Source organism: Microtus oregoni, unplaced genomic scaffold (genome assembly GCF_018167655.1).
Source record: "Microtus oregoni isolate MIOR12 unplaced genomic scaffold, Mior012 000005F_ref0000423, whole genome shotgun sequence".
Taxonomy (NCBI): domain Eukaryota; kingdom Metazoa; phylum Chordata; class Mammalia; order Rodentia; family Cricetidae; genus Microtus; species Microtus oregoni.
The window spans coordinates 26,245,678-26,269,034 of NW_024543064.1; the positions used below are offsets into that span (position 1 = coordinate 26,245,678).

Genomic DNA, 23,357 nt, shown 5'->3' on the forward strand with positions numbered 1-23,357 from the left:
TTTGTTTTTGGGATTGAACCCCGAGTCTTGTGCCTGCTAAGCAAATACTCTGCCAGGGAAGAGCCCATCCCCATGGGAAGGTGTGATGTCAGGCAGTACGTCCCCCACACATTATGCATATGTAAAGGTCACCTTCTGGCTGCTCTGTAGATTGGATGAAAGGGAAGCAGAAACAGAAGTGGGGCCATCGGGAGACTACTGCAGTACCCTTGAAAGAAACGGAAATTCGGAGCATAGACTGGCTGCAGAGCTGGATAAGCGAGCCGATTCAAGATGCAGATAGGAAAGAACCTAAAGAAAGGTCCTGGAAATGGACACGAACGCTCTTCATTTTTCCTACTTGAGGGATGGGGTACAGTGATAACCAATTTAAGATTTGTTTTTATTTTAAAGTTATGTGTGCGTGTGAGAGTTTGTGCAGGTGCCTTGGGAGACGAGAGGGAGTTCGTTCCCTGGAGCTGGAGGTACAGGCAACTGTGAGTCACATGATATGATTACTGTATGGGATCCGGGACAGCCAGGAGTATGTAAAGAGACCCTGCCTCAAAAAATAAACAAGGGGGCGGGGAGGGGATAAAAAAAAATAAACAAGGGCTGGAGGGATGGCTCAGTGGTTAAGAGCATTGCCTGCTCTTCCAAAGGTCCTGAGTTCAATTCCCGGCAACCACATGGTGGCTCACAACCATCTGGAATGAGGTCTGGTGCCCTCTTCTGGACTGCAGACATACACACAGACAGAATATTGTATACATAATAAATAAATAAATATTAAAAAAAAATAAAACAACAACAACAACAAAAAGTAAATAAATAAAAATAATCTCAAACCAGGGATACATTTGCAGAGACATTGAGGTGAAGGGGGTGCTATGGAGATCTGAGAGACTCTCTCTGGAGACTTGGGAATAGGATTTGATACTTTATTGGAGGAGACTATACAGTTTATGCAACTGTGGATTGAAACAAATTAGACAAGATCGGAGATTAGTTTAAATGACTTCAATACCACACGCGCCTACACAAGAACAAGGAAGAAACAAAAGGGCAGACACTGACTTAGGCTCCCAGACTTAGGCTCTCATTCCTCCTGACATGAAATTCAGAAGATAGTGAAACTGAGTTCTACTGGAGTTAGAAGGACAGACCTTGGACAGATGGTATACGGCCAGGCTGAAACTCCTCAATCTGATCCTGTCAAAAAGCATGGGGCTGGTGAGGTGGCTCAGAGGATGAGAATGGGCTGAGTTTAATTTCCAGCAACCATATGGTGGCTCACAACCATCTATAATGAAATCTGGTGCCCTCTTTTGGCATGCAGGCACACATGTAGGCAGAACACTATCTACACAATAAATAAATCTTAAAAAAAAAAAAAGTGGAAGAGGCCAGAAAGCATGCCTTTAATAACAGCACGTGGGATGCAGAGGCAGGTACAATCTCTGTGATTTTGCAGCCAGTCTGGTCTACAGAATGAGGTCCAGGACAGCCAAGTCTATACACAGAGAAACCCTGTCTCAACCTGCAAAAAATCCGACCTCCTGCAAAGAATACACTCTTGGGGCTAGCAAAATGGCTCAGCAGGTACTTGCCGTCAAACTGGAGGACCCGAGTTTAATCCCCAGGACCCATAAGGTGGAAGGAGAAAACCAACCCTTGCAAACATACACACAAGTATAAATAAATGAAATGTAGAAAGATTTTTTTTAAAAAAAATAGAATGTATTTTCCCAGAAACTCAAGGAAAAGTAATTTATTTCCCAGATTTCTCAGGCACTGATTTTCCTATATTTAGTAGCCAGTCCTTCTTTTCATTTCTCCTAAAAAAAGAGCATGTGGGGAGGTTAGAATACTTGCTTGATCTAGGCAAGACCTTCAGTTTAATCCCAAATAATTTACCACTCCAATGGGGCATGTGGAAAAGCAAAAAGGTAGAAAACCGGAACCTCACTTCTTGGCTTGTGCTTAAGGGGTAAGGAGATGTCTGCTTTAGGTGCCCTCAGGGCAATGAGATTTATTGAAAACCTACATACATATTAAAACAGCTTTATACACACTCTCCCATTACAAGATTACAAATATACAAATGTGTGTTCTGTAAAAGTCAGCATCCTGAGTATTAGAAAACAAAAACAAAAAACCCTAGCAATGAAAAGAAAACCTACATCTTAATTTCATCAATTAAATTGGCTGTTTTATGTCTCTCAATAAAAGACAGACACAATCTCCCCCATGCTCAGCTTTCGATACTGGAATGGCTTTTGCAAAGCAGCACTGAGTTCAATCCTGAGGGGGACAATTGGTCTATACTTCCGGAAGCCCAGTGGCAGGTCACAGAAGGTGAGTGATGGCAGTTCTCTTCAATGTTTTATTAAAGTCCACTGGTCTGCTCTCAATATTAGAGATGAACTATTAAAATGCTCTCTGACTGGTCAGGGCAACATACTCAGCCCAAGAGACGCAATAAATAGTGGTCAGGTTTCTTCTTGTTGGCAGAGGGGAGGCTCACAAACAAGTGTTTTGAGCCTCTAGTCCCAGGGAAGGTCTCTCTTCCACAGACTACCCAGTGTGGGTAGACACCGGGTATAACCTTCATCTTCCTCCCACGCTCCAGAAAATGAACTCGGTACCAGCTCAAGTCCTTCTGTCAAAGGTAGTAAAGGTTAATTAGACATCAAGGCTAGAAGCTTGCAGGAAACACAGAAGGAGCAAGGCTGATGCACCAGCCGGCTGGGTGGTTCCTAGGCCCTCCATCTAAGTCACTCGCACTGAGTCCTGGTTACCATGCTACAGGTCGCGTGGGTGTGGAGGAGTCATCCCAGTACTGGCTTGCAGTGCTTTCTGTAATTTTCTATAATGCCACACTTTCTTCCTCCTCCAAACACCTCAATTCAAAGTGGTGTCGACCCAGGAAACTGCTAAGAAAAATGTCAAGTGCGTAACAGAAGAACTGAGACTTCAATTATTCTGTAAGTCGCTGCTGGAAACTGTAGTGAAAAGAATAGTGGCCGAACTGGAAAATAACACCAGGAAAGAAAACTGCTATCGAGAGCCGTGGTAGGAAGAACTGGAAACTCTGCCCACGATGCATCCAAGGGAAGGAGAGGTCATTGGCGCAAACGTCAGTCCCACACTGGGGGCCAGACCTACTTGGAGCAATTTTAGCAGATGCTGGCATCCTGGATAGTGTTAGCTTTCCAAGTATCTGAAGATGCTTCGCTTTGGGCCTGGACTGCTCTTATCTGTCTTTAGCCGTTTTGGAGATGGTGACATCATTAATGATGGCCCCTTTCTTCTCACCTAGAGAAAAAACAGAGGGAGTCAGGGCCAGCTCAAGACTCATACAAGCCTACCTTCAGTGAGTTCTTTAGCAACTCAGTTAAACCATAGATGATTAACAGATGAAAAAAAAAATAGAAACTTTGAAGGCAAATTTAAAACCTGGTTGCCTATTGGAGCAGAAATTCACCTATATATTCTTTTTCTTTTTTGAGACAGGGTTTCTATGTAGTCTTGGCTACCCTGGAACTCGCTTTGTAGACCAGGCTGACCTCGAACTCACAGAGCTCTCCCTGTCTCTGCCTTCCAAGTGCTGGGATTAAAGGTGTACGCTACTATAGTCCAGCAAATCAGATTTCCCCCCCAAGACAGGATTTCTTTGTGTAGACCTTGTTGTCCTGGAAATCACTATGTAGACCAGATGGCCTCAAATCCAGAGATCACCTGCCTCTGCCTCCTGAGTGCTGGATTAAAGGCATGCGCCATGACCACCTGGCTCCCCTATGTATTCTCAAGAGGTGTAAAATTCTAACACTATAGCAAACTGTTAGATCAGAATTTTTTGTTTCATTTTATTTTACTTTTTTTGGGTGTGATATATGCATGAGGGTGTGCCGTGCGTGCATGCGGAGGCCAGAGGAGCTGCATCTCCTCTATTGTTCTTTGCCACGTGCCTTTAAGATAGAGTCTGTCTCTGAACAGAAAGTTCCACCTTCTCTGCCCTGTGTTGGGGCTGCAGAATCACACAGCCATACAGCCATGCTTGGCATTCTATGTGGTGCTGAAATTCAGACTCAGGCCCTCAGGCTTGCACAGCAAGTTCTCTTACCCACTAAACCATCTCTCTCTCTCTCTCTCCCCCCTCCCTCCCTCCCTCTCTCTTTCTCTTTTCTCTCTCTAAACACACACACACACACACACACACACACACACACACGTTTAAATCAAATAAATCTAAGGCTGGAGAGATGGCTCAGTGGTTAAGATATTTGCTCCTCTCGCAGAGGATCAGACTCCATTCCCACATGGCAACTTGCTGCTGTAATTCCAGTTTCAGAGATCAGGCGCCCTCTTCTGGCCTCCCCAGGTAACACACACACAGAGTACATACATGTAGATGCAGGTAAAATACAAACAAATCTTAAAAACAAAAACAAACAATCAAATAAACCCCAAATTCCCACAAATAAGCTCTATCCGGGAAGCACCCCATCAGCTCCCAAATTCTCTACCTGAGGCTTAGACGATTCCTTTGCTGCCTCTGCCTTGGTGGGAGAAAGTGTATGGAAGACAAAGTTTCTTGAGTTTCGGGGAGCGCTGGGGTTGAGGTCAGACAGGGTAGCAAGTTTCTGAAGCACAGACTTGGGCTGGTTCAGCAGGGAACCCGTCTTCAGCTGAGGAAAGAAGAGTTCCTGATACCAACCTGCGGATACTGAAGCGGCCCTTGGACCTCCCTCTGTGAATGGCGACACACTATCATCTACAGACCACGACGTCAGATCAACAGGGTCCCCACTAACCTGGTGAGCACTTCCTGGTCTGATGGTTTCAAAAGGGTTACTGGGCACAGACTTTGATTCCTGAACAACCACAGCACGATTGGCTGGAAAGAAAACACAGAAAGAAGTGTTCTGGGCAGAGCTGGGTAGAATTCCTTCTATATTCAAAGAAGCTAAGAAGACTTAAGAGCTGACTAAGAACTCTTATTATATTCATGACCTTAAAACTATAGCAAGAGTTGCTAAGGAGACAATGAAGTCAAGATTATCAATTAATCATTAACAAGGACTAATTTAAGGGAAAAAAAGCAGTTGGTATAAGAGCCGACTCATGAACACCTATGTTCAGTCCCAGCTCTAACCCTTGAGCCTATAAATCCTGGGCAGCTCGAAGAGAAGCCACAATGCACCAGCCAAGCCTCAAAACATGAAGCAAACAAGCTACACATACCTAAGGACAACTCTGCTGGCCAACAGCTCAGGAGCCAACCTCAGCCTCTCCTTACCTCCACGGTCCCTTTAAGACAGTATTATAGAAATACTGCCATAGTCCCTGAAGGTTAGAATCTCCTCCTGGGCTCCAGCACTGACAACCCAAGCAGTTAGACCTAAGAAGAAGCAAGAGCTCACCATTCTTCTGCAGCGCTTTGGCTGTAACTTTCTTGGCTAGTATCATAAACTGACTGTCTTCCCCAATGTCCTCTTCTTCAGCAGCAATCTTCCCCTGTTGAACCTGAATACGAAGATCATACAGGATCAGCCAGGTGTGGTGGCACATGCCTATAATCCCAGCACTTGGGAAGCTGAGGCAGGAGGATTACCATGAGGTTGAAGCCAGTCTGGGATACACAATGAGTTCCAGACCAGTCTGTCTTCAAAACAAACTCATGAAACATTTGATGATGATTACAGTTTCCCTAAATAGTCAATTTAAGGGAGCTGGAAAGATGGCTTGGTAGCTAAAAGCACTGGTAGCTCTTTCAGAGGATTTGGGTTCAATTCCAAGCACCCACAGGTTAGCTCATAAATGCCTGTAGCTCTAGCTGCAGGGAGTGAGTCTAACACCCTCTTCTGGGCTCTGTTGGCACTAGGCACACAAGTGGTGCACAGACATACTTGTAGGCAAAACACCCATACACATAAAATAATGATATATAATTAAAGGTCAGCACGGTGGTTCATTCCTTTAATCCCAGCACTCAGGAGGCAGAGGCATGTAGATTTCTGTGAATTCAAGGACAGCCTGATCTACATAGTGAGTTCCAGGACAGTCAGAGATACATAGTGAGACCCCTTCTCAAAAATACATAAATAAATAACAATAAAATGTTTAAAAATATATAAGAAAATAATTTAACATAGGCTGAGGTGTAAGTCAGGTTACTGAGAAATCAGTTTCCCTTTTTAGAACCTCTGCTACTTACATCAAAAGATAAAAGGTCTGGAGAGATAGCAGAATGGTTAGGAGGGGTGGCTAAGTGGCTAAAAGCATGTGCAGCTCCTCTAGAAGACCCAGTTCAGCTCTCAGAACCCATGTAAATACCTCAAAACTGCCTGCAACTCTAGCTCCAGGGGATCTGATGCCCTCTTCTGGCCTCCACAGACACTGTACTTACACGCACCTGCCCCACCCCACATATACATAATTTAAAAAAAATATTATTTATTTTGAGACAAGGTCTCACTATGTCTTTTGGCTGGTCTGGAACTCACAGAGACCCACCTGCCTCTGCCATCTAAGTGTTGGTATACAACTTGTACAACACAACTCTCAGTCCTAAAATACATATATTTTTTAATTGGACAGTTAGCCAGAGTTGACTATGGTAATCTTAACAGTGCAAAAACACAAAACAAAACAAAAACAACCCATGATTAAAGAAAGGATTAGGTTGTTGTTGCTTAAGTTTTCATGGCAGGTGAAGTAGCTGAATCTTAGTCCCCTTAAACGTGGTCAAGATAGGCAATTTTCTTGGATGCTTTTTACCTGTTCCCGAAGCCACTGCTCTCGTTCGATTCGCTCCTTTCTCCACCTGGCTTCAGTCTCGTCAAGCTGCTCTTCAACCTGATCGTCATCAGAGTCTCTGTGGAACAGATCCATCTGGGAGGTGTCATCTAAAGGAAAGAGGTAAGGCGTTTAGAGTTTGTAATCCTCAGAGCGATCAGACAGACATAAAACAAGCCTATAGCTGCTGTACGTTGGCATAGACATTACCCAGCCACAAAGAAAATCAATGGTTACAGCTATGGCGACATTTTCTGTTTGTGTATTTTTTTTTACCTCAGAAAGGGTTGCAAGTAGCCAGGTTGGCATTGAACTTGCTATGGAACTAGAGGTGATCTTGACTCCTGATTGTTCTCCCTCTACTCCCCAAATCCTGGGATTACAGGCATGCCATGCTTGGTTGACTCCTTCCTTCCTTCCTTCCTTCCTCCCTCCCTCCCTCCCTCCCTCCCTTCCCTATTTTTTTTTTCCAAGACAGGGTTTTTCTGTGTAGCCCTGACTGTCTTGAAACACTCTGTCCACCAGGTTGGCCTCAAACTCAGAGAGCCGACTACCTCTGGTTCCTGAGTGCTAGGATTAAAGGTATGCACCACCACTGCCTGGTTGGTACCCAGTTGTTCTCTAATGTGGTGCTGGGGATGGAACTCAGGACCTCCGTGTTCTGGGTAAGCATTCTACCAACTGCGCTGTATCTCTAGCTGGTTAGTTTTGATTGCCATTTACCAGCTTACAGGAAACAAATATGAACATTGGAACCAATTGTTTCTAAAGGACCAAGATACCTATGTGTTTCCATCGGAATTTTCTCGTTCGTCCAGGCCCATCGCTGTGCAGATCTCCGTCAGCAAGGTACCTCTCTTGGTATAACCTCAGCCGTCGCTTGTCATCATCCAACATGGCTTTCCTGTAACAGTGGAAACAAGGTGCTTAACACGACGACTTTTCCGCCTGACAAAATGCCCGCCGTGAGGTGCCCTAATGCTGAGAAGGGCTCTGGGACACTAACATGTGTATCTTCTTGATCTGACTCTCCAGCTCCTCATCAGAAGGAAGCGCTTCATCGATGACATCTTCTTCATATTCGTCAATCTCTTCCCCATCATACTCGTCTTCACTTCCCACATCACTTCCTGACACTTCTGCCTCATCTTCCAGGTATTTCTGTAATCTCCTAGAAAACAGTTGGAAAGATTAGAAATTAGACAATGGATACATACACAGAATAATGATATAGCAAGAAGAGCAGACAGTCACTATGAGTTATTCATGCTCTGATGGATAACCCCATGGGGGGTGGCCCTCATTAAACCCAGTAAGTCAAAAAGAGATGTGAGCAGAATGGGCTCGGTGGGGTAAAGGGGGTGCAGTGACGGCTGTCAGGAGGCAGGGACAGTGAGGGGGTAGAGGAATGAATGTGAGCAGAATGCATTGTATACGTGCATGAAAGAGCAGAATGTAGAATCATCAGCAATAGGCTTAAATTTATACATTTTGATAATATATCAAATACTTTTTTGATATTTAAGTGTTGGTCACTTAACTCATACCATGTACTAACAGCTGTACTTTATAGATACAATCACCCTATTATCTAGGAATGAGTAACTCTCACCTCTGCCACTGCAGAGTTAAGAAAGAGAATATTTAAGACACAAGGAGACTGAAGCTGTAACACTAAAGATGCCATTCGTTCTGGAAGGAACTGGAGACGTCTGTACAGAAATCATTTAAGGAGGCTCAGAGAGATCAAGCTGTTACTCAAGGTCCCACAAGCAGGTGGCACTCAGCCTAGCTTGGGCAATCCCACAGACAGAAACTTTTAAAATGTATTTTGTGTGTCTGCACGCAGAGGTCTGGGGACACCTCCTGGGAGTCAATCCTAGAGCCTTCCGCCTTGTTGAGACAGGGTTTTTGTTTCAGCTGCTTCATTGTATACTCTAAGCTAGCTGGCCCACAAGCTCCCAGGTCATTCTGACTCTCTTAAAAAAACCAAGTAAGCAAACAAACAAGCCCTTTTAGAATTTGTTGATTATTTTATATGTATGAGTGTCTGTCTGTATACCACATGCTTGCAGTGCCTTAGAAGACAGAAGGGGATGTCAGACCCTAGGGAACTGGAGTGACAGATGGTTGTGAGTCACCATATGGGTGCTAAGAATTGAACCTGGGTCCTCTGGAAAAGCAGCCAGTCCTCTTACCACGGAGGCCCCTCTCCAGTCCCCCATTCTCCTGTCTTTTAGCAGCAGCTGTCTTGCTTGGCTCCTTCCTTGCAATATGTGGGTTCTGGGGATTGAACTCAGGTCATTAGGCTTGCACAGCCACCAGTTTAAGCCAGAGCCATCTCCCAGTCCCAGAAAGAATCTTAGTGTCTTCCTACACCTTTGGGGATACCTGCTGGAAGGTTCAAACTAGTTTTTGTTTTGTATTTAAGCTCGTCAGTGCTTAGAGCACAGTATGGTACAGTACGATCATAGAGCAGAATTCCTTGTTGATTAAAACTACTATAGTTTGTCTTTTCTATTTCCATTTTTGGTGAGGTGCTGGATTTTGTCTACAGCCTTGCACATGCTAGGCAAGCATCCCAGCTCTGAGCTACAGCCCGACTCTTACACTTCGAGACATTTCTAACAAGCTGCGTAGGCCAGGGTGACTTTCATGTAACATCTTTCTACTCCAGCATCCAGGTAGCTGGAGTTACAGGCTTGCACCACCAGTCTGGCTTAGCAACCTTTCTAACTTCATTCTGTTTGGGAAGGAGGTGGCTATTGACATTGGGTTCAAAGTCTTGTTATCAATAGTTACAAGAAGCAGAAATCTGGTGAGTCTGAAAGGTGACTTTTTTTTCTTTTGAGACAGAGTCTGTTTACATAACCCTGGCTGTCCTGGAACTCACAGAGATGCTCTTGCCTCTGCCTCCTTTAAAGGTGTGCACCACCTCACCCAGCTTGAAAGATGACGTTTTAACCAAGTATTTGTATTGTCTTTCCCCTCTAAACCCTAGGCTTCCTGCGGAATTCCTTTAAGGGACACTAGCCACCAGATTTCCCAGTCTTCTGAGCAATGTTGCTGAGCAGTTCAGCCTTGGCTGTCATTCTTTACAGAATTTGACTCAAAGACCTCTGCAGTTAAATAAGGTTTAACAACCACTGCCTCTCAGGGGAAAAGATCTGTGGATAACCTAAAGCTGTATAAAAAAGTTAAGGCAACAGGTGACAAATTAGAACCCGCTGTATCTTAAGAGATGGAACAATAGGCTGAAAGATCAGTGTAAATTAATAGAGATCAATATGATGTCCTGGTGTGGGGGCTCTCTTTCCTTCTCGGCCTGCTGGCCATCAGTCTAAGAGGGGAAAGAGGCAGAAGGGGCAATAAGGGCCCATGAGCACAGACAGAGCAAGGTCTCCAGGAGACAGACTTCGGTGAATGAGCTCAACTTTATAAGAGAATGTAAGGAATATATAGGATTGGGGAGCCTGAGGACAAACGCAAATTTGCATTAAGCGGCACACTCCAATAACAAGGCTTAGTATATGGAAGTAGGGTCCTATAGAACTCCTAGCACAAGTCTTCTTAGCAGGGATCTGTGCCAAGGATCAAGCTAAAGATGAATCAGACACAGACATCTGGTTTTAGAGACAGCTTTTAGATAAGGTCAGTCCTCCAGGCACAGGGACCTCCTTCAGGTAAGGCTGGGTAGAGAGCAGAAAGCTTCACTGGGAGGGAGTTTCCATACTGCCGAGCTTAGAGAAAGCTGCCAGGCCATGGCACACTGCGACCTCTACCAGCCAACAAAAATTTCCAACATCCTGGATATGAATCCAAAAATCATGCACATGCTATACATTACCAAATATTTATTAGAATTATGTTTGTGAAAGTTCTTTAAAATCGTAAAATACTATGGTGGCACAGCTCGGCACTTGGGAGTCAGAGGCAGCTTGGTCTCTGAGTTTAAGAGCATCCTGGTCAGCCGGGCGGTGGTGGCGCACGCCTTTAATCCCAGCACTTGGGAGGCAGAGGCAGGCGGATCTCTGTGAGTTCGAAACCAGCCTGGTCTACACGAGCTAGTTCCAGGACAGGCTACAAAACCACAGAGAAACCCTGTCTCGAAAAACCAAAAAAAAAAAAAAAAAAAAAAGAGCATCCTGGTCTATAGAATGAGTTCTAGGATAGCCCAGGCAACATGGAGAAATTCTGTCTCAAAAAACAACACTCCCCACCCCAAAAAAACTATGGATATGCAAGAAGGAAGAAAAGTCCAGATGCAAAATTAAGCACATAGGGAAATTATTCAAGTATTAATTGTACAAGAACATTTGCAAAAAAAGTTATGAAGAAATTATTATCAACATTTGCATACATTCTGACCAATCAATATGAATAACCGCCTTACTTTTTCCCTTCCTCCCTCTTCCTGCTCCTTCCCTTCATGTTGATGGTACTGGGCATAAACCCAGTTGTGTGCATTATCAGGCAGTGCTCTACTGTTCAGCTGCATTTCCAACCCATCTGGTTGTCCATCTGTAAGTTTGTAGGTACATTGGGGATGTATGTGGTGTTGGGGATCAAGCTCAGGGCCCCATTCACACAAGGCAAGCACTCTACCAAGTGAGCTATAATTCCAGCCCATATATTTTTTTGTTTGTTTGTTTTGTTTTTTTTCAAGATGGGGTTTCACTGTGTAGCTCTGATTGTCCTGGAACTCCCTCTGTAGATCAGGCTGGCCTACAGAGATCCACCTACCTCTGCCACCTGAGTGTTTGGATTAAAGACATGTGCCACCATGTCTGGCTTTCATACAATTTTTTTGAATACTCTAAAATGTATAACTTTCAGGACCAGAGTGACAAATATTTTAAAAATAAAAACTTAAATAGGCTATTTGTCCAAGATGATAATCAAGAAAATGAGGAATGACAGCAATTCACAGGAGCAAAGTTCTGGGCAATGTCAGTTGGGTATAGGAAGTGATTCGGCTCTTGTAATCTTGGATTACATGATAACAGTATTCATCCAGCCAACAGGCAGACCACACCTGAGCAGAAAGACGACATCCAGGACAGAAGCGTAGAAGCAATGCTCCTGAGAGTGTCATTAGGTCTGGAGGAATCAAGGTATTTAGTATAGATGTGATTTAAGTACTCAAGAAGTAGCCATGGGAGAATTTTTTAAAACTATTATTTTGAGTACCATGGCACAGGTGTGGAGGTCAGAGGACCACTTTCGGGAGTTGGCTTCCTCCTTTCCCTGTGGGATCTAGAGACTGAACTTAGACAGGGTGTACAGGAAGCACCTTTACCTGCCAAGTCATCCATTTGCCTAGAGTCCACAAAGGGTTTGTGTAATTTATGTGAACCACAAAAAAGCAGAAACCAAACCAGCAAGTTTATATAAAAAGGTAGCAAGCTACACCGCAACTTAGAACTGTCTAGAAGCTGAAGGAATAGACAGAACACCTACATTTGCCTTTTCATCTTCTCAGATTGCTTTAGGAGCTCTTCCTCATCATCCTCCTGGTCCAGGGCCAGCTCTTCATCACCGGAGTCACTGTGTTCATCCTGCAAAGTTACAACACCACACACAGAGTTGCACACAATAAAAACATGGATCACAAGAAGTAAATGCTGTCCTGCTGTGAGCATATAATAAAAGTTTGCACGCTCTTTCTCCTGTTCTTAAATTCATTTATTTTGTAGACAGGGTCTCTCTGTCTATATATAAATATATATTATTAATATTATATATATATATATGTAATCCCAAGTGCTGGGATTATAGGCACGTGGTCCTGGGTTTAAGCTCCAGTACCTTGAGACAAAAACAAGAAGGAACAAGAGGATTTGTGAAGTCCTGTCCCCATCCTCATCTTAGGACATTGCTTCTAGTAAGACACTAAACTCAAATTCTCAAGATTTGATGATGTGAGAACCCGAGGGAAGCAGCGTATGGAGCTTGCCTGTGTTTCTGCCACACTCACTCACCTCATCACTAGCAAATCCATCTTCCTTCGAAACAAGCTGAAAGTCTCCAAATTCCTCCTCTCCACCCTCTTCCTCCCTAGAAGACAAGTCACTGAGTTACTAGAGCAAACTACAAGCAGTGAGCTAAGTGAAGGATTTAAGAAATTTAACAATACCAGCAATTTCCTTAAGAAACAGAAGACAAGATAGTTTGCCTTCTGCAATTACAGCCTCATAGGGCAGAGATAGGGAGGCCCGGGATGGGCTGACTAGAAAGCCCAGTCATACGCAGGCATAGTGGTGCATGCCTTTAATCCCAGCACTTGAGGAGCTCTGTGAGTTTGAGGCTAGCCTGGTCTACAGTGTCAGTTTCAGGATATCCAGAGCTATATAGTGAGACTCGGTCTCAAAAAAAATACAGTTCATTATTAAGTTATTAAGTATATTCTACTATTTAGGTATGGTGGCACCCATCTTTAATCCCAACATTGGGAAGTCAGAAGCAGGCAGATCTCTGTGCATTTGAGGCTAGCCTGGTCTATATAGTGAATTCCAGGCCAGTCAGGGATAGACTGTGAGACCCTATCTCAAAACAAAACAGAACAAAAAAAGTATGTTGATACTTTTAGCAGTCTCCAAAGTCAAGTGGCTACTAAACACTCTACATCTGTTAGACATATCTTCATCCTCTCTTCCCAGTCACCATCAAATCTCACTTCCTGTCTACATAAAACTGCCTATTCCAAAGATTATAGAAGTGGACTTAAACAGTATCTATCCTTTATGACGAATATTTCTTGCTCCTAGCATAATACCTTCATGGTTCCTCCATGTTGAGGTATGTGTGCCAGAATTTCCTTCCTGTTGGGCTGGATGTGGTGGTACACACTTGGAAGAGGAAGCAGAAGGATCACCGGTTTGAGGTCAGCCTGAACTAACAGTGAACTCCAGGCCAGAGTAGGGAAAACCTACTCTCAGATGATAAAACCAGGTTTCTTCCTTTTAAAGCCATTTAATGTGTATACATTGTATTTAGCAGATGTGCTGGCTAGTTTTATGTCAACTTGACACAGCTATAATCACCAGGGAGGGGGGAGCCTCAAATGAAAAAATGCCTCCATCAGATAAAGCAGTATGCAAACCTGTAGGGCATTTTTAAAATGAATGTTTGATGGGGGTCAGGGGTGTTGAGAGAGCAGGCCGAGCAAGCCATGGGGAACAAGCCAATAAGAAGCACTCCTCCATGGTCTCTACGTCAGCTCCAGACTCCAGGTTCCTGCCCTGACTTCCTTGATGATGAAGAGTGATGTGGAAGTGTAAGCCAAATAAACCCATTCCTTCCCTGTTTGCTCTTTGTCATGGTATTTTATCACAGGAATCACCTTAACTAAAATAGCAGACCACTGCATTCCCTCTTCATTTTGGCTACTATCAAATAATGTTAAACACAAACTATAAAAGTCTGTTTTATTTATTTATTTATGAGAAAGGAGTTCATGTAGCTGAATTTGGCCTTTATACATTTATTTATTTAATGTGCATACATGCACTAGCATGTGCATCTCTAACTACATGCATGCCATTGCCTGCATATAAAGGTCAGAGGTCAATTTGTGGGAGTCAGTTCTCTCTTTTTTACCATGTTAGACATCAGGGATTGAACCCAGGTCTTTAGGCTTCAAGCCAAGTACCATTACCCACTGAGCCATTTACTTGGTCCTAAACTTCTGAGTTTCTTGCCCTGTTTCCTGAATACTGAATTCAGGCATAAACCATATCAGGCTTTCTGGTTTTGAGGGGCAGGTCTAGCCCATGTCACTCACTTGGCCTGGAGCTCTCTGCATAGCTGAAGATGCCCTACCCATTTCAGCATCTGAGTGCTAGAGTCACAGGTGCATACCACCACACCTGCCCACGTCAATTTTTGCTTTTAAGTCTGTGTGTGTCTCTTTTGAGATAGAATTTCAATATACAGGCTAGGCTGCCTCAGTCTTCCCAGTGCTGAGATTATAGGCTATCACACCTACCATTTAGACTTTTTTTTTGAACCTAAGTGGAGTTGCTGGATCAGATGTAATTCTATTATCAATTTTGAAAAACCATACTGTTTTTTTCTAGCAGCTCATCAATGGTAAACAGAGATTTTCATTATCTTCACCAATACTGAGTTGTTTATATAAAACTGTAGTCATTCTAATGGATGTGAGGCAATATCTCTGGTTTGCCTTTCCCAAAATTATTTAGTTTATTGCTAAACCCAGGCAATTGGATCCTAGGGTTTTATCTTCCCAAGTTCCCACCAATCTTTGAGACTCACCTGTCTGTTGGGAAAGAGCCTGAGCAAAGAGCAAGTGCCTCTTCCATAGGATCATCCACGCTGCTCTCCTTCTCCTGCTTGCTCAGCTCCAATGGAGCCATAGGGGAGGCATCTACCTCAACAAGAAAAGCTCAGTGAGAAGGAGACGACACCTTTACTCTCCCTGGCCATCTAAAAACCGGCCAGCTCAATTCAGTTCTTAGGAAAAATGTAGAAAAGTTCACATCCACTCTTTCACAAATCATCATACTTACTATGTGCCAAGCCCCAGGAAGATAGCAATGAACAAAACAAACACCCAACTACCTCACAGAGTCTGTGTCCTATTCCAGCATGCAGCGTTTACTGTGTACCAGATGAGGTTTTAGGTATACAGGTTAACTTTAAGTTATACGTTATGTGGCCGAAGCTCACATTCCTCAGATGACACTGTCATTCTAAGAAAGCAGGAGCTGTAAAGGTGAGGAACTAAGGATTCTATTGCATGCCTGTTTTCTGTGCGCTCACTTCGAGGGGCAGGGTCACTGATGTAAGCTGTCTGACCGTGGGAATCTGGGTACTTTCACTGAATATTTACCTTGAGAAGGAAATTTGCCCGAGCAAAGATTCAGAAGTTCCTCCATGTTTTCCTTTTTGTCAGTTTTCCTAGGTTGACATTTCTCTTCAGATTGAGATGTAAACTGCCCAGTACACAAATCCAGCAGCTCGTCCATGTTGGCGTCCATGGCGTTCTCATCCATACTGGCCAGTGGCAACTGAGGCTTCAGAGCTTGATATCGATTCCGGTGATTCCTAATGTTTAAAAATCTACAAGTACAATGAAGTGTTAGACATTGCCCTGAGAAGGGACAAAACTATAGGTAAAAGCTGTCTGATTTCTAACACCAAGGTTAGAAGTTGAATGTGGCTAGCAAGATGGCTGTGTGGGTAAAGGTGCCTGCTGCCAAGTCTGATGAACTGAGTTCAAGCCCCAGGATCCACACGGTGGAAGGAACCAACTCCAGCAAGAGTCCTATGATCCTCTCATGTGTACTATGGTACATGTGTGCTCATATGCACACAAGATAAATGAAATGTAACTTTGAAAAAATTATATTAAAAAACAAAACAAAAAGGAAGCTGATGTGAATCGTGAATTTCAACTTGATGGGGTTCAGAATCACCATGGAAACAAATCTGTCTTCAAAGGATCATCTAGACTAGGTTAACTGAGGTAGGAAGACCCACTCTAACTGTGGGTGGTACTATTCCATGCACTGGCGTCCTGGGCTGATTGAAAAAGAGAAAAGGAGATGAAAGTAAGCATTTGTTGCTTTCTTCCTGACTGGAGGCAATGTGCCCCACGCCTTCTGCTCCTGCCGCCATGCCTGACCCATGTAACACATGGTGTCCATTGGAACCATAAGGCGCAATTACCCTTTCCTTCTTCAAGCTGTCTGCCAGGTTTGTCGCAGCAATGAGAAAAGTAACCAGCACACTGAGCCTCAATCCAGAAAACAAGATCCAAACGTTAGCCTCATGCTAACCTCAGGAGGGCGGGGAGGCTTTGTCGAAAGGTGAGGCACAAAGGTTGGCTTCTAGGGATAGGCATTCTATCCCAATCCTACCCGACAATCAGAACACAGGGGATGGACACATACAAGACTTATGTGTCTGAAATAAAATCAGAGGATTGGAATGTCAGCAAGAGGTTATTTACATTTTATTTTCTGGAGACTTCGTTCAAGCTCGTACAATGTAAGACTAGTGGTCGGCACACCTTCTCTTTCTCAGAAGAGAAAGCGCAGATGGAGTGACAGAAGCTCATTTTATTTTTAAACAAAATTAAGCAGCACCCAGCCCCATTCCCACCCACAGAAACACAAAACTACCTACCCATCTGCATCCAACAGTTGGCTCTGAGTATCATCTTCTAAACAGAACTGGAAGTCTCCTGCCCCTAGGAAAAGTGTCTTAGGCTCTGGGGAGGCGGTGTACAGATCCTGGGAATCCTCTATGGGAAGTGAAGGCTCAGACAGTTTTCCTGAACTCTGGCACCAAAACAAAAACAATAGCAAAACATTTTACAAATGCCATTCAGTGTCATGACAACAACAGAAGTTGCAACTTGCAATATGTCATCTGCTCTCAGGCAACTTCAGTTGAGGAGGGCAATGCATCGTCGAAGGAGCCTAAGGAAAAATACCTCTAGGCAAGAAGCACGCTTGTTAATACACGAAGGAGGTGGATTTTTACAGCTGAACACACAGAAGCTGAGTACCAAGGTGGTGGGAGTCGGTTGGCTGGGACGCACTTTATTTAGCAATGTGGGAAGTAAAAGGAGGAGGAGATTAGAAAAACTATCACCACCTTACCTTCGAAGCTGAGCTGATCAAACTGGCTCGAAACAGTCCAGGGGAAGGGGACCTGAATCCTCCTGCTGTAGGAAGAAAACTGGTCCCACGGCCTGTTTGTCTGTTGCAAGGCTGATAGGATGGAATTGTGGAGCCAATCAGCTCAAAGCTGCTATTGTGGCTGCTCTCCTTTGTTAGCAGTGAACACAAGTCATCTTCATCTAAAGGAGATTATATAGGAGAAGAATACCTTTTAAAGGTATGATTACAGCAGCACGGTGCATTTGTTTAGGAAAAAGAGTTGAGAATCAAACAGGTAAAATTCATCCGCAAACCCATTAAGTTCTAGGCTGCAAATCATTCTGTTAAAGGTAAATAACTTTAATTTACTACAATAGCATTGCATAATCAGGGCTCATTACTCTGAGCTATGTGACAGCTAGAAGTTCTCTTCCTTCTCTTCCCCTGCCTAAGGCCTTCATCAATCTTTATTAGTCCATCAAATTACATTCATTTCTTTGATCTATGTATAGAAATATTTCATGTTTCACTCAAACAACAAATCAACGTATGTCCAAGTCAGGTCCTACCATATGTCCTTGGTCTACTATAAAATGTAGCCCAGGGGTTGGAAAGATAGTCATCTTTCCAGTGAAGAGCACTACACTAGTTAAGGGCTCTACAGTTAAGAGGACTGACTGCTCTTGCAGAAGACCTGGGTTCAGTTCTCAGCACCCACATGGCAGCTCACAACCATCTATAACTTCATCTCTATGGGACCCGGTACCCTCTCTGACCTCTGGGAGCACCCGTCACACACATTCATGCAGGCAAAACATTAATACTCATAAAGTAAAATATAAGACAATATTAAAAAGACAAAAGTAGCCCCAAAAATGGGCCATGAAGGTCATTCCAGTTCCTGGAAGTTCTTGTCACTGCAACATGTATGGATATAAGCTGTCACTCTTGGGAGGCAGAGGCAGTGGGATCTCTGTGAGTTTGAGGCCAGCCTGGTCTACAGAGTGAGTTCCAGGACAGCCAGGGCTACACAGAGAAACCCTGTCTCGAAATAATCCTCAACAACAACAACAACAAAGGAAGTTTCTTGAGATTATGGTCCTTATGTACCAGAACTAAAGAAAATTCTACTTAAGAACCACTACTTACCCAGTTTGTCAGACTGCTTGCCCAAGTGTTCATCGGTTTCTGATTTTTCTTCAGTAGGAAAGTAACTATAAAATAAAATAGTAAACTGTTTGAGTATCTGTTCTTACTTCTTACTCTTTTGTAAGAAATTCAGAATGGGCTGGAGAAACAGTTCCGAGGTTAAGAGTGTGGTCCCAACATCACTTCCTAGAACCCACATCAGGTGGTTCACAACCACCTGAAACTCCAGCTCCAGAGGATCTAATGGCCTCTTTTGGCTTCCTAAGGCACCTGCACATACCCACACACAGACACACAAACCTTTAAAAATACAAGCCTTTAGAAATCCAAGAGAATTTTGTATTTCCTTAGCATAACTTACCCTGTCTTGGAAGAGCTGTCCTTAAACAGAAGTAAGGTGGAATCTGAGGAGAGAGGCTTGGGAACAGAGAGGTCAACACACTTGCCAATTTCACTACTGCCATCTGTATTTTCTTTGTCTGTCTCCTTTTCATCTTTAGTTTCTGTATCTTCATTACCAAGAAGAAATTCTGTAGTCTATGCCATTTAAAAAAAAAATAACAACAATAATACAAGTCAAAAAATATAAAAGCAAATCCATTCCTAGCCTGAAATATAGATTCTTTGTTACAGGTCACATCTCAAGTCCAAAAAAGTGAACTTGAGACAAGTTCAGTCTTGGTGTTGTCTGCAATGTCATTTCCCTGACAAACTCTCCAGTCTCGGTGTCCTCAGCAATGTCACCCCTGACAAACTTTTCACAGTTGTTTTTGTTTTATTTTTTGATTCTGGGGGACAGGTACCTTGGTTTTTTTTTGAACAGGATCTCACTATGTGGGTCTGACTCCCTGACTAGTCTGAACTCACTCTGTAGATCAGGACAGCCTGGAACTCATAGAGATCCTCCTGCCTCTGCCTCCTGAGTGCTGGGATTAAAGGCGTGTGCCATCATGCCTGGCTGAGCTCTGCGCCCTCCCAAAACTGCTACAGAATTATGAAGGAAGACTGGATAAGCGTCTTTCCAAAGCAGGAAGGGATTTATCAGTCTAGAGGAAGGGTGGCAGCTGATTACACTCAACCAGACTGAGAGGGACTGTCCAGCTCAGCCAGATGTGCTGTCCAGCTCAGCCAGATGTGCTATCCAGTCCAGCCACTGCCTTCTTGTTCTTTACTCAGGGTTAAATACTAGCCATGCCTTTCAATAGATAAGAGAGTTCTTTCTATAAATAACAGCCATATAACCAATCAGTGACTCCCCCGGTTCAGAAGTCTTGTCTATAAATACCCTCTTTAACAAGGAGTGAGATTAACTTAGGAAGACCTCTTGCTTGAGAACTTATTCCAGACCTTAACCTAAATAAAAACAATCGCTTTTCAATATCAATCAAAGAGAAATGTAAAAGTCCTTATTAATAAGTTACTTTTCAATATTAGTACTATGTTAAAATACATAGGTAGAATACAGGTAGAAAAAAAACACACAGCTGTGAGCTACAAGTATTCAATATTGCCAACAGAACTATATGCGTTGAGCTTTGAGCACATAAGGTAGATATTCTTTCCTTGTCTCCTTCCTTCCTTCCTTCCTTCCTTCCTTCCTTCTTTCCTCCCTCCCTCCCTCCCTCCCTCCCTCCCTCCCTCCCTTCCTTTCTTCCAAGACAGGGTTTCTCTATATAGTTCTGGCTGTTCTGAAACTTGCTTTGTAGACCAGGCTAGCCTCAAGCTCAGAGATTTTTCTGCTTCTGCCTCCTAACTGCCAAGATTAAAGGTGTGTGCCACCATCACAGGCACACGTGACACACACACCCAGGCAAAATATACATACACAATAAAAAAAAAAATAACCTTTTTTGGGACTAGAGAGATGGCTCAGCACTTAAGAGCACCTTTTGCCTTCCAGAGAATTGTTTCAGTTCCCAGCACCAGCTAAAACCACTTGTAACTATAGTCCCAGAGGATCTAATATCCTATTCCAGCCTCCACAGGCACTGCAGGTAAAACATCCATACTCATAATAAATAAATCTTCTCTTATTCATCATGACCAAATAACAAAATTACATAATTGCCCCAAACCTCCTGAGTGTCTTGATCCTCCTCTTCTACCTCCTCTTCTCCATCTTCTTCAGACTCATCCGTCATTTCTTCTTCTTCCTCTTCCTCTTCAAATCCATCTTCATTATCTAATTGAAATAATGCTTGGCGCTTTTGCCGCTCCTCAAGCCTCCGGAGTTTCATTGCCTCCTGCAATTTAGCTTTTAGTACCTGCAGTTTTTCACCTGAACCAAAAAAAATATATATATATATTAGCATGCTTCAGATATGACTGACTACACAATACAATAAATAAACATGAAATTTATGTAACTCTATTTGTATTCTAGACACCCGAAAGGAAAACCAAAGACCTTACTACTCTAGGCTTTTACTTATTTTTGTTGTTGTTGTTGTTTTGTTTTTCAAGTTCAGGGTTTGTGTAGCCTTGGCTGTCCTGGAACTAGCTCTATAGACCAGGCTGGCCTTGAACTCACAAAGAACCACTTATCTCTGCTGGGATTAAAGGCACATGCCAGCACCACCTGACTGGCTTTTACTTATTTTAACATGGGATAGTACAGAAGAGAATGTCTGCACCCAAATAATAATGGGGAGGGAATGAGGCTTCAGAAGTCTCCAGCTCAAAGGGACAGGGATGTAGCTCAGCAGAGAAACATTTGACTAACACGCAGGAGCTCTGGATTTGAGTCTCAGCGCTGGGAAAGTCTCTGGCTCAGAAGCCATGATGGAAAACAGTGACAAACTTATTTCTATAGAAAGACCAACAATTAAAAAGTAAGCCTGATAAAAGGGATAATTCTCCTGCCTCAGCCTCCAAATGCTGGGGTGTGCACTTGTGTGCACCACCATGCCTGGCTTCTCTATACATTTTTCTATAGTATTTATTACTTTTTGTAAATAGGTAAGTGCTATTTAGAAAAAATAAAGCTATCGTGCTCACTCCACAGCTCTCATGGTGCCACGGTCTCCAAGGAAAAAGGGCCTGCAACTTTCTGCCATGCAGCCTCCAATAATAAAGACAAATACCTGGTTTTGTGTGGCTTGCTTCATCCAGCTTCTCAGCTGCCAATGTCACGGGCACCACATCTGTCTTTAGCTCCTCTTTGCCGTCACTGCCCAAGTCCTTTACTACGATGTTCACGTTCACTGTCTGACGAGCCCTGGGAGTGACTGCTGGATTAGCATGCCTCCAGAAACGCTGCTTCAGGGCTTCCAGTTCTAAATGCAAACAGGAACCAGTTTGTCAGTTTGTCATGCTCACGCTCTTTCCTTGAAGATTCCAGTTAAGAATGATAAGCATCGAGGAAAATAACAGGGAAACTAAAACCCCCTTGCTACTAAGATCTGCATAAAATTCATACACTATATAACCTATACCTGTTCTCGCTGTTTTAAAAACCAAACATTTTAAAGCAAATTTTTATCACACTTACCATAGTGTGTGTTTGCGTGCCACGGCACGTGTGGAGGTCAGAACAGTTATTAGAGTCAGTCCTTTCTTTCCATCTTGTGGGTTCCAGAGATCAAACTCAGGTCAATAGCTTGATAGCATGTACCTTTACTCTTTGCCTCTGCAGCCTCTGTTTCATTTTTAGTAGCAAATTAGCCTTAATTTCAGCTATTAAAAAGCTTAATTTGGAGCCAGTTGTTGTGGTACATACCTTTAATTCCAGCACTTGGAATTAAAGAAGCAGGTGTATCTCTGAGTTCAAGGCCATCTTGGTCAACAGGCCAATTTCAGGCCAGCCAGGGCTACATAGTGAGCCTCTGTCTCAAAAAACACGAGTTTAATTTGGGGCTGGAGATGGCTCAGTGGTTAAGAGCACTAGCTGCTCTTGCAGAGGACCTGAGTTTGGTTTCCAGCACCCACACTGTGGCTAACAACTGCCTGTCACTCAAGTTCCAGGGAATCCAATGCCTTCTGACCTCCAAGGGCTTCTGCACACATACAGTGCACATTCATACATTCAGGCACATATGCATAAAATGAAACAAATAAACAGTAACTTTTTAAAAAGTGGCAAGATCAATTTTAAAAATATAAAAATAAAAAGCTTATTTTTTGTTGGATCTTATTAGTATTTTGTTTGTTTTTAGAGACAGGGTCTCATGCTGTCCATGCCTATCTTGAACTCCTGATCCTATTGCCTCTGCCATCTAAGTGCTGAGATGGTGTGCACCATCACACCTAGTTGATGATGAACTTTTTAAAAACATGTATTTAAATCCCATGTTAGTAGCAATATGGCAAGCGCCTAGATGTGTTCTTTACTTTCTCTAGAGGAGGAGACAAAATCTTCTATTGTGCCTTTAACAATTATTAGCAGTAAAAAACCCAACTCTAAAAGATGTTATGTCTACTTACAGAGAAAAGAAGAATGAGAGAAACCCTAAGGCTGCTTCCTATTTATAGTGGCTCGGTAACGTTGGAAGCAACAGGTGGTACCAGCAGAAAGGGAACAGAAATAGGCAGATCATTATTGATGCTAATAAAATAAAACAGTTGAGTAGGAAGGTTTCACTAAGGCCCTAAAATAACAGAGAGGAAGCACCTTCATTCATAACTAGAAAAAGTGACGACGCAAAGCTCTTCATCTTGGAAACAGGTGACGCAAACCCTTTCTTTGCCCTTCGATACACGGCTCAACTATGCCATCTTCTCCTCCCCTCAGTCTTTTCCTAGTCTCTCTCATCTCTCGCCAGGTAGAAAACCTCTGCCCCAGCTCAAGTCTACACCAGT

General features: G+C 43.3%; 1 protein-coding gene across 1 annotated transcript in view; it reads right to left on the reverse strand.

The window, feature by feature from the left end:
• Window positions 1-1,051: 1,051 nt before the first annotated feature.
• Window positions 1,052-23,357, reverse strand: part of Clspn (claspin) — a 35,132-nt gene continuing 12,826 nt past the window's right edge. The window contains exons 9-25 of the mRNA XM_041652181.1: window positions 21,644-21,835; window positions 20,636-20,838; window positions 18,922-19,097; window positions 18,561-18,625; window positions 17,412-17,611; window positions 16,933-17,087; window positions 15,635-15,864; window positions 15,058-15,169; window positions 12,762-12,837; window positions 12,241-12,338; window positions 7,787-7,951; window positions 7,563-7,684; window positions 6,763-6,890; window positions 5,406-5,508; window positions 4,797-4,879; window positions 4,509-4,670; window positions 1,052-3,297 (exon numbers count right to left, since the gene is read on the reverse strand). Of these exons, the coding sequence (XP_041508115.1) occupies window positions 3,187-3,297; window positions 4,509-4,670; window positions 4,797-4,879; window positions 5,406-5,508; window positions 6,763-6,890; window positions 7,563-7,684; window positions 7,787-7,951; window positions 12,241-12,338; window positions 12,762-12,837; window positions 15,058-15,169; window positions 15,635-15,864; window positions 16,933-17,087; window positions 17,412-17,611; window positions 18,561-18,625; window positions 18,922-19,097; window positions 20,636-20,838; window positions 21,644-21,835 (2,381 nt within the window). The 3' untranslated portion in view covers window positions 1,052-3,186. The remainder of the gene's footprint in view (window positions 3,298-4,508; window positions 4,671-4,796; window positions 4,880-5,405; window positions 5,509-6,762; window positions 6,891-7,562; window positions 7,685-7,786; window positions 7,952-12,240; window positions 12,339-12,761; window positions 12,838-15,057; window positions 15,170-15,634; window positions 15,865-16,932; window positions 17,088-17,411; window positions 17,612-18,560; window positions 18,626-18,921; window positions 19,098-20,635; window positions 20,839-21,643; window positions 21,836-23,357) is intronic.